Source organism: Botrytis sinoallii (genome assembly GCF_014898435.1).
Source record: "Botrytis sinoallii strain Bc 23 chromosome Unknown BSIN_008, whole genome shotgun sequence".
Taxonomy (NCBI): domain Eukaryota; kingdom Fungi; phylum Ascomycota; class Leotiomycetes; order Helotiales; family Sclerotiniaceae; genus Botrytis; species Botrytis sinoallii.
Genome location: NW_024066035.1, coordinates 2,167,800 through 2,179,871, shown reverse-complemented (window position 1 = coordinate 2,179,871; position 12,072 = coordinate 2,167,800). Strand labels below are relative to the sequence as shown.

General features: G+C 41.9%; 1 protein-coding gene across 1 annotated transcript; it reads right to left on the bottom strand.

Annotated features, from left to right (window-relative positions):
• Positions 1-5,628: 5,628 nt before the first annotated feature.
• EAF02_005613 (uncharacterized protein) lies at positions 5,629-6,093 on the bottom strand (the record flags this gene model as incomplete). The annotated part of the gene is made up of 1 exon (XM_038901661.1): positions 5,629-6,093. The coding sequence occupies one exon, from the start codon at positions 6,091-6,093 to the stop codon at positions 5,629-5,631; it is 465 nt and encodes a 154-aa protein (XP_038759001.1).
• Between the last annotated feature and the right edge of the window lie 5,979 nt (positions 6,094-12,072).

Here is a 12,072-nt window from a genome sequence, read left to right as displayed (position 1 = left end):
ACATAAAAAGAAGAAACAAGAACTCAGTAGTAACACTCCATCTCGTGATCTCCGCATGATATCTTCATCTCATCGGTCACAATTGACGCCAAGATCCTCTTGTATCCCGTACAAATGTATGTAGGGACGAAACTAGAAAACTCAATTCTTATTTCATTAATAAAAGACGGACAAAAAGTAATCCTGTACTAATAATAATGCATATTTCCGTGCCCCACAATTCTTGATGCTAAGGGGTAAGAAGGAAAGCCACTGCACGTGAAATAGAGGTACAACAAGCTGTCGTATCACTGGACCAACAGAACAAGCAAGTAAATATCTAACCAAATCTTTCTCCTTGCGTCGGCCAGCAACGGCTTTCGGTAATAGATCGGTGTTGGAGTTGCAGATGAAACAGTGCTTAGTTTTTTTGACATATGCAGGTTCCCGAGGGGACGCTAAGGAATGTATGGACTGTACCGCAGTAAGATGGGCTTTGTACTTAAGTTTGTACTAGAGTTGTAGGCTTTTTCGGGGCGTGGTGTTGTAACACATGAGTGAGCAAGATATTGATCATAAAGTGTAACTACAAAAGCAAACATGGAGAGATTGATGCAGAAGTGCAGAACTTAGTTGTGGAACTTCGGAGAAGAGGGAAGGAGAAGGCTGGTATTGGAATTGTAAATGTGGAATTCGGCGGGAAGTTACTAGACTAGATATTTTGACACTTCAACAGGAAATTGGTACGTGTGTGTTTGACCTTACCACCGGTCCTGCAGCTACAAAGGTCTCAGTCTCAAAGAACAAATAGAACTTTCCACGACATATGAAACCATACAAGCCAAAGAACTCGGTGACCGGAAAGCTCTTTCATCTTGCAGCTTTCGTTCTCGTACCAATGACCTGGTGAATGATAGAGGTATTCATGTACCAACAACCCGGATTATCTAAGGTACAAACTGCTGGTCATATCATGTGGTGGGTATAAGGTATGGACCGAAGATCGCGAACCTCAACAACACGATTCATACCCAAATCGGATACACTTTCCTCTCTATTTGTAATTTCGTACATATAGAGACGTGCATGCTACTGAGACTCGAAGCTATGACCCCACTTGAAGCTTGAATTATCGTGAACCATTTCAGTCATATCTCAAATTCCTTTTTCCGTACCTGACCAAGTGACAACCACTAACATTAAACATTGAGGAAAAAATAAGCAAACATAAAAGAAATAAACGTGATGAGCATTTAACTCGATTTGGAAATTTGAAATATCGCTCCGATCCATCAACATCAGCCTCATCTTTTTCCAAATTGAGGTTTTGCGGCGTCATCCAGAACATTCTCGCTTCCGCCTCACATGTACCCCTTCATTACAGTCGGAGGAAAAAAATTATCCACCGATGTGAAAAAGTCAAAACTTAACAGTCTCAAACCATAATGTAGGTTTGAACAAAAGTAACAATAAACATCTCCATCCGACCGAATACAGTCAGATCAGTGAAAACTCTTCAAAGGATTCCCGAGCAAATGGTAACGAGAGAAAAATTCTCCCTACATGAATCCTCGAGAGTTCAGCTCAGCCCAACCAACATGAATACACGAGCCACGACACCACCACGCAATCGTAGGAAGTATGCCACTTTAATCAAACATCATCAATGCAAGCAAAACAATCCATAATTAACCTTACGGAACCCGATATTGTAGATCCAGACTCCATAATAGCCCAAGTTCAAACCCAAGACCATAATGCACACACAACGCCGAATCCACGGCAATGAAACGGAATAAATGAACGACAACAAGTCTCCCACCCATGTAACCACGGAAAAACATCACCGAGTTCGGAAATCCACAATTGAATCGTTGTCCCGTTCTCAAACAAAACAAACTCGGTGTCTAGATTCTTACTCGGTATCAATTCGTGGGTCTGCATTGTACAATTTGTACAAAATCACCACAAGTAAGTATATCGAGATTCTAGACTCTCATAAAGCCCAAACACCTCCAGAGAACTCCACGTGTATCCAGAAGTTTCAAACGATTGGATTCATCGCCGATACCGTACATCGCAGAATGGGAATTCTCCACTCGCCCTCCACTCATCGAAACACATGTCATAGAACTGGACCCGCCCGATTTCAGACCCGGCCGGGAGCTACAATGGAAGCCGGAACCTCACTAACCCTAAATCCTTGTGTAGGATGAGGTGAGCAAGTGGATGTTGTACCTGACAGATGGAAGCGTGGTGAAGCGCTAGCCAAGGACGAGATCCGTCTTGATGTGTGTTATATTTATGGAGTCAGAAAATTATGTAACTTATGTTATTTTATGGAGCAGGGAAGCATTGGGTCACCAACTGCTATATATGAATGGTTCTAGATGTGGATATTGCTCTTCTTGGTATAGTGACGGTGGAGTCTGAAGTGTTGTCAATTTAAGTAATTATGAAAATAGAAATAGAATAAAATATTGAATTAAGATATATGGAAAATTATTTGAACTGTGCCTCCTTCATGTTGCGTAGTAGTTCGGCGCGTAGGTAGGTTATAGGGCTCACGGTTCGGTCCCCATTGATCTACTTCAAAGCCTCTACTATTAAGAAAAAATCCCGAAAACAGACTGGCCGGGCGGGTAGATAATCTCTTTTTCTCTACCGTTTCCATAGAAGGAATTAAATGTCTACAACCGATATTTTTTGATTGGTTATTTTTACCTTCGTGTTTGAGATCACCAACATTAAATCCTCAGACGAACCAACACCCCTCTCATCTCACCTGACAAGGCAAGGGAGTTCATCTCCCAAAACATCTCGTACCTGGAACTACTCGGACGAAAAATGAGAGGAATAACGGCATTCCCGCTTCCTCACGACGATCATTGCGCAATTCTTCCTTACATTTTTTCCTACAATTTTTCTCTCAAGCATCTTTCCTTCCCCTTTCAAGTCTCTCCTTATCGAAAGTCATTTTTCGGTGAAAACTTCTGGAAAATCTTAATTGTGTTTCATCCCCTCTTGGTCACTCCTTGTAGATTTCTCATAAGACCGCGATCATCTAACCTTTGCTGTGACTAAAAATTTAGGTCCCGCCCTCGAGGCCGCTGTAACGGACGGTTTCTACAGTGGAGTGAATTCTGGGGATCAACGGTCAAAGCAAGCAAAGCAAGTTAGCAAACAAGGTACAAGCGGTAAGGCAGAGCTCCGGGCAGCGCCGGAGTCAGAGAATCTCAATGGGTGGTACCGATGGAGCAAATATGCTGTTCAGTGGAGATTCCGCGGGTATGGATTGGGGTTTCCGCAATGTTTGTTTTTTGCTTCGTAGATACTGTGATGTTTCGGTTTCGGGGCGGTGGGGTTGAATGGAAGAAACTTAGAATCATCATGCTTCATGCTTAGGGAGGTATCTAGAAGCTAGCGGGGCTCTGGGGGTGGAATGTAATCTGAAAGAATGAGGGATAAAATTTTGCATATTCAATTCCCTCATCAATCGCCCTACAAGCACGAATAATGCCTCAATTTCCAACAATCCTACTCCCCGTATGCTGTGTGCTATTACCCCAATCCAACTGTTCATCATCACCACATTCATTCAAACCCCTCGCACGTGTCTCCGTTCCCAGATTCCCAAGGCTCTAGCACAGATCCCATTACCTAACAAGAATTCCCCCAGCGGAGACCTCACTTCATGCATTCAAGACAGCTCATCCATGAATTCTTCACTAATAGAGTAAATACATGATCCAACCTTACATGAGAATCGCATCATCATCCATTTAGCTCTCCCCACACAATGTTAGACTCCATCCATGATTCCCAGAAGATCTCGAGGAACAGAACACGTGCAAGCCCAAAGAATCCACAAATATCTCTCTAAATTGTAGCCTAATGTCTAAGCATTCCCAAAGTCCGTCCCAACTAACAGTCGACGTTGAACTATCCCATCTTTCCGGTATCTTTCTGCTTCTACAACACCTCGAAACACTCGAAGAAGTGATGTACAGTATAATATCTCGTGTAGAATCCAACAAAAAAAATCTTCCAAACTCTATCTGAATCTAGATTCAAGAACTAGACGCGACATTAGAGTTCAAGTCCGTTGTCGATTCCAAATCGTCTTGGCCAAAAGTCTAACTCTCGATCGAATCAAATCAATTCCCAATACGCCCCGAACCGCTCACTCGAGTAATTTTTTTAGATCAGGGTCTAAACAATAGAAATCAATCACTTCTATCACGGATATCTACAATATCAAAATCTATCTCCATCTTACACAAGAAATCTAATGCGTGAAATCCTCCCACTCTAGAAATCTGTAAAGCATATGGGTCAGTTTGCCGCCAGGTATTTCGTGAGTAAAATTGCGAAAGAACTATACATAGAAAATTCTCCGATTTCCCTTCCCACTAACCCTGTGCAAAGTTCATCAGCTTTCCTCACTCAATCCAGAGTCGTTTCCTTCTACTACTACCTAGTGAACAACCAACAAGGTGCAAACATAAATTCTTACTTTATTGCTGACCTAATTTCACTTACGAATATTCATCATTTAAGATTTAAGCGCTCACATCATTGCTGTTTTTTTGGGCTTCGCCGCAAACTAGCTGCCAAGGTACTTGTTACACTAGATTTCTTGTTTGTTTGAAGGAAGGAGTGGTGGCCGCCATAATGTACCGATCGACGAACATCATTTGCTTGTCTTCTAATTAGTGAATTAGTGGGAGCGCGAGGGGTACCATACTACGTGGGAAAAAATCGTACTCCATTGTCGGTGTTGTAGGATGAGGAAAGTCATTGGGTCAAAGCTATGGAAGAGAAAATAGTCAAGGAAAATTTACAATTCTCACATGTATTGTATCACAAAACAAGCAATGAGGAGAGATAAAGTTTGGTGTCAAATCCGTCATCTTGTGAACGGACTGAAGAATCTTTAATATTCTTTTTCTTTACTATCATGCTAATAACACAAGCCATTTCACTTCATTCTTAAGAAGTAATGACAAGACCAGAGTGATCCATCCATTCATACCGTGTGGTATATTCTCCTCCCAATCCAAACTATCGCTAACAAGAGATGAATTTGCTGATCAAGCGAGAAACAATCGAGAAAAAAAGGCGCCCCTTCACCATAAAGTGAATCATTCCTTCCTTTCCAACAAATGAAATTGAATTGCTCCAACGCTGCCTATCCCATTGCTCCCATGCTTTCCCATAGTCTGAAATGACATCTTATATCCGTCCCGTGCCTTCCTTATGCCCATGATGTATTAGGAGAAAAAAAAAGTGTAGTGCCGATATGATAAAAAGAATGCGAGACTCCGCTCCTCGCTATTCTGAATGCTCCGATGCAAATGATGAACAAAGACTGGACCCAAAGAAAATTTTTTAAATGCCGAAGATTGATAAGAGATGTGAATTGTGTGAATGTATGATGTGATCCGAATGCCCCAAATGATAACACTTTTGTACAACAACCGATTTTAGATCGTATATTGTGAGAAAACGCCGACTCCGTTGTAAGGATTTTAGAGATGAGATATGGGTATTTATATCATGATGAGAGAAAATTTGTGCGGTCTGAAATAACGCCAATAAATGCCAGAAGTTGAGATGATATTGTAGTAAAGTTTAGGAGGTAATCGTTTAATGGCTACCGGATTGTCGTCTGTTGTTGCGAGATTGATCGAATGAGCTAGCATATGCCCTCAATGCCCGTTTTGATTCCGCCGATAACTGTGCTGGTTCTGACGAGGTCGAGGAAGTGCTTTGCATGGAGAAAAGACTAGATTGCGAGCTCGAAGGAGTCAAGGTAGACTTCGCAGCTGGAGATGATCTCGAAGGTTGGTAGAAGGATGCAGTACTAGAGGGGGTTGTACCGTATGGTTGTGCATTGCTGAAGTTGTATGCTGGCTCCATGTAGAAACCATTCGACTTTGTGGGCCAAGCAGCTCCATGAAGTGACGATGGTGAGGAGGGTGCTGAGCTGTCGCTGGAGGAAGCCTTTTCGTATTCTGCCAAACGGCAAGCTTCTGAACAGTAAACACTGCCATCTGTTTGCCTGTCACAGGCGAGGCAGAAATCTGGAGACCATTCCATATCGAAAGACATTTTGTATATTGATTGCTTGATAGAACTAGAGTATGTAGAAGGAATTGGGAATGGTTGATGAGGATCGAATTAATTGAGGAAGTAAAATTTCCAAAATTCGAAGGATGAGTCTTCCTTTATGGATCTTTTCGTAGTAAGGAATAATGCTGTGTTGTCTGATTTTATGTCGTAGACAAAAGCTCGGTCAAGTATGCTATGGTGTGACTCGACGAAAGGCTCCACTCGGTACTAAGTGGAGGAGATCTTGTGCGATGAAGACTACTGCCGTAATTTCTAAAGTGGATGAGGTGATTTATGAATAAATAATAGTTGACGAATATGAGTTATTGTATGGTATCATTCCCTTATTTCACTCAATTGTCTTGCTTGTTTAGAAAAGTAATGTTTTGAAAGTCCTTGAAGTTCTGATATTGGTCAAAAATATGAGGGCGGAGGTCGAAGTATATACAGATTTGAGTAGCGAGTTGGGGTTGACTGGGAGTTGGCCTGTCTGGGTCCTGCAGATAGAATGCCTGTCTTGTGCAGATGGCTTTTTTTTTTCGCTTTTTTGGCCACTTCCCTTAGAATGGTAAAGCGCAGAGATCAATTGCAATTTGGGGTAGAGGGCAGTGAAAATAGGCTGCTAGACGCTAGCCTAATGGTAGTCATGCGAAAATCAGTATCGTTACTAAGGAAAAGGTGTGTGTGCGCTTCACAATTACTGATTGGGTGTACAGACATGTATCAAAAGGGCAAGACTTATCGGAGGCCTGCGGGAATTTTGATTTTTTTCTCTCTTTCTCTTCTGATATGGTGTGTTCAAGTGGTGTGAGTGGGTGATTTTGGTGGTGTTATCATGAGTACAAAGATAATCAGACTAATTACCGATTAGCGTATAGTTGTTCATCATGCCACTTTCTGCTGACCCCTTTTGGTTAAAGTTAATCCTCAAATATGTACATATGCACTGTAACTATAGCAGCAATCAAGATATGGCTCACTCACAAAATGGCACAATTAATCCTTGAATATTTATTAGAAAGCTAAATACTAGCCCTGATGACTTTTAGCTATACCATTTGAACTTATGACTGGTAGCAGCTGCATAGAAGTTCCCCACCTTTTGAGCAATCTTGGCTTTATACCATCCATGTTCATGGCCGCTCTTCAGTCTTGAAGCAAAATACTTCAACTAAAACAGCGACGTGGGATGGTGTTTGACTAGGCAAGACAAGTGGTTAGTGGTACACAGGGTCCAAGTTATCCTTCTGGCTCTAGTAGAGTCCGCATTTGTGTCCCTGCAGTGTGTAGGGTTACTCGTAAATTTTTCTAGCAAGGCTTTAATGCTGGGGTATCGATTGGAATGAGAATAAAAAGAATAGTGTGAGTGGAGAATTGGTTTTCGAAAAGAATCGCGCACGAAGAGTTGAACTATGGCGTATGTTTTCTCAAACCCGTACATCCATAAAAGGAGTGTTTATGAAAACTTGCACAGGGTTCATTTCAAGTGTTCAAAGTATTGTTGCTCCATAAAATAGGCTCATGATGGGATAATTTTGTATTCGAACACCAGAAATATCGTCATTTTTAGAACCCAAAGATACCTAAATCAAGTCTAGCTCCCGATTTATCCCCAATTGAACCAGGTACAGGGCACATAATTAACTTGTCAAATCTCAATAAGTAACCCAATTCAAGGCCTTGGTAACGAGTGAAGAAATGGAAATAATCAAAGATCCAAGGCAGGATCGTGAAAGGAAATTAATCATCGCGAACTTCGCGCGAAAGAATTAGATTCAGGAGGGGAAATGACTGATATTGGTATAGTACTAGTGAGAGTGACTGTTGAAGCAATAGTTCACTTATCCAAGTAAGCAGAAGGCCTTACAGCCAAGACATCGCGAAATGGGAAGCGAGAGGAAATAAAACAAAAACGCCATGATCAATCACCTGAGCTGGGCGACGATTAAATCATCATTCTCAAGCTAATTTCATGTGATTGGTTACTGGCCGTGGCTTTGTCCGCTCTGTCCGCTCTGATGGAGAAATTGATAAAATGATGTGCGCTGAACAAAATGATGATGACGACTTCGGTTAATGAAGGAGTCATGAATGAATGGCCTCATCTGCCTATCCTGTTGAAATGGTTACAGCGGCAATAAAAATGTAAATGGTTCATCATACCCAACCTTAAAATCTTTTCGGAACATCAACACTGTCCTTCATCCAAAATTCTATACGGTACGTTGATGGTCATTGTCATAAAGTGATGTGCATTCTATTCTCCTTTTGGTCGCTTCTGCAGCAACGAACACCAAATATCCAGTGGATCCTTGAGATTTCCCCTCATTTCATGATAATTAGATTGGGACAGCGAAGAACCTCGAGTGTCCCAAACTATTGACTTCCCGCTTGGCACCACCCGTTTTCTATTATAGCCGTATCTCCAAGAAACCCGCCAAAAAGAAAGATCGGCATTATCTCTCCATCACCACATTAGGTCACAGTAGAATGGTTTGAACCATGTTACACCACAAGGTAAGCTGGGTTGGTAGGTACTAAGATACTCTCCGAAAGCTGTGGATAGTAATTGTTATAGCATCTATATGCTCATGTACAATCGGATGTGACTTTTGATATTGGGACTATAGCCGTTGCCTTCGTCATCTCCAATGACAACAATAAACCGGAAAGCCACGGCTTCACGGAAGCTCCTCGACGAGAAGCCTTCAAACACGACATTACAAGTTTGCAACATGTTTTACGAATGAGCTTTACGGAGTACGTCACGGAATCTGGGCTGCTTCAAAATATCCGGGACAAGATTCCAAGAGCCACAGCCTCATGGGCCAAGATCTAGGGTCTAATTTCCATGACCGTGTTAGTACGTATTTCTCCAGACTGGAGAGTCATTAGCCACGAAACGTGCTCCAAGGCTAGGTCTTCTGTATGGTCTTTTTAGCTCCTCGGCGCTTCAATATACCTGAATAGCTTTTATATGAAATAGATTGTGAATTATGTTAGTAAAGTCAAGTAATAGATAGGTATGATAACAGTTAAGACGCTTGATGAGCCAGCTAGAAACCTTCTGAGACGGAGCCTTGTAAATTTTATTGTTTTATTGAGTGACAATTGATTGACAATTGGTTGATCTGTTCGCTTACATCTAGTTAATGCCTCAATCTCCCTGTTCTTGGATACCTATTCACGAAAGGTTTAATAAATACAGAGTATAAACATTTTCATGGTCTTGAATTCGCTTTCTCGCTCCCAGGACTCTTCCCGAACAAAGCGGCGTTGTAGATATTATCCACTCTAAACATGGGAAGCATTGTCCACTATCTGACCCTAAATAAAAATAGGTTTCAGTGATATCAACTACGGGAATCACGAAAACGGAGAAAAGTTGCGGAGATTATCCCAATTTCACTTCTTCGAACCGTGGTTCAATCATTTGATATCTGAGCTTCATTGATCCAATCAACTTCTCTTATCTTATAGCATTAGAACTACGAATGCATGAAAAGTACAAAACGCTCACAAGCTTGATATGAAGACCAAACCCAGAGATTGTGAGAGGCGGCTGCTTGCTACGCCTTCTGCGCCCCTGGGTTGCAACGTCGTTGAATCATGTCGCTGGTGCTTTCACGACAGTAATTCGTGGGGTTGTGGTTGTACATGGCTTGTATCCGTCTTGTATTCAACGTCACCAAGTCATGTTATTAACCTCCTGCCACTATGAAGCATTACATACTTCGGGGTACAGCGACAACCAATTTGACGGTATGCACTTTCGACTGCAGTCTTACATAGGCAAACTGGCCATTATGACAATGTTCTGGTATGTAATTACAACATGCCATCTTCTATGAAGCAACGTACTGCATCTCTGGTACTTACCAAGAGACTGCAGACCCATGGAAGTACTATGACCCCATGTACAAGATCCTTATGCAAAACAATCTATCCCCCACAAACCAGCCGTCTCTTGAGAGAAATTAAATCTTTTCCACCCAACAATATGGCAATGCTCATCGATCTTTTTGGTCTAGTCTCTCATGAGGCTGAAGAGAGCGACCTCGAAATTCATTTACGGTAGCCAATCTGCTCTCCGATACTTTATTTGAAGCGGGTATACAGAGTAAATGTGGTTACAAGATTTCGAACTAAACAAAAGGAATCCCATGCTAGTTGGTGATCACACTAAGGGCTGAGAAGTGAGTGGGGGTTCACAAGACAGCACTATCTCTAACCGACGACATAAGACGGCTTCGTGGACTCTTCATCGGACGGCTTTGGAGAGCTTCGGAATTCTAATGATGGAAAAGTCTCAGCCCTAGTCGGTCGTACCGATGCCGTCTCTTACCAAGGAGCTGACTTTCAGCTCGTATCACCGTTATCACGAGAATTTACGTACTGTAGACTGGAATGTCATGTGGATCACTCATCAACTACTATTCATCGAAATAGCTTGATAGTCATCATAAGCACAACGTGAAATTTTACCAAAATGATGCTATCCTAATATTCTTCGACTATTTTTCAATATCCGCACATAAACTCTCCTTTCCTTATCTTTTTCTTATTCAACATTCCACACATCCTGCGCGATAATCATCAATATCAGATTGCCTCGTCCCTTCAATTCCAAGACAGGGGGCGGACTAAAGGAACTATAATTCCACATAAACCATGCCTCTTTAGTTATCTCGCATACCAACTCCGCATCATCAGTAATTGAGCTAGACCATTTCCGATTTATTGCGGTTAATGCGCCATAGTTGCAAAATTCTTCAATCCTGTCACACCTTCAAAGCCTCCTGAACGTCTCATGTGTAAATTCACTAGATTGAGTTTCCTTGATTACTCGAATGAGTTTCAAAGGTATCTATCTAACCCATCACTTGAATACACCAAATCATAGAAAGCTAGATCTATGAACACATGGCTCGTAGCAATGCCTCTCCACTTGCTGAAGGTGCCCATCTCGTTTAACTAATCCGGCCATGGATTGTCTTTATATCGTTCTATTCGTACTAGTCTGAGCGTTTTTGGACATTAGTAGCAGCTGCTCTTCCAAATTCGTTTTTACAACCGTTCATTCAAATCTTTACTTTTTTCCCCCACACCCACAATCTAATTGACAGGGGATGACGATCGAATGCTAATGCAAGCACACAGACTAAAAAATGACTAGACCCCCATCGCTAATCTGATAGAATTTACCGACGATTGCGATTCGTTGTATCGCGGACCTACTGCATCACTTTCTGTATTACTATTGGCTATAACTAGGATAACGCATATATACCCTGCGCTTCTACCTGTATCAACAAGGGATAGGCAGCCCTCCCACGGTATTCTATTCTTTTGACTCTCCGTTCCGACTTCCTATCTCCCTGAAGTATGCACAACTCCACACTTAACATGAAGTCGTCGTCGCCCCATCACATGCTGACATACAATGGCTTCAATAGCGTTGCGGGGTCACCTTTCTTATTGGTTTACTTACTAAGAGATGACCTTCATCGGTGCGAAATCTTGCCGTTGAATTGCACTCAAAGTCTCAGACATCCTTTATTCTTTCCATCTCCATCGGTCGGCTAATATGCAGCCGTATCCATGTTTGATACACATTGTTGCATCGAACGATCCTGATCGAGAATACACAACCTTTTGGGGCCTCAGAGTTTCATTCATTTTGGAAATCGGCAGTTTAAATCCCGATGGATGATCTATTCAAGAATCACCAGCCCCCTGGTACTATTCCGGCATAGAATCATCTCTAATTGACCTTTCACATATTCCTATAATACACAGCGGCATGAGAAACACCAGTTGTAATCAAAATTAAGCATCAGTTTGAATACATCTTCATGGCGATCTCCGATCTCGAGTTGTCTGCACCTAAGAGGTGCAAATTTTGTACTGTTCATTTCATAGTAGAGGAACAAGGTCTTGATGAACGGGAGAGGGCGATTTGTTGAAAGTTTACCTGCA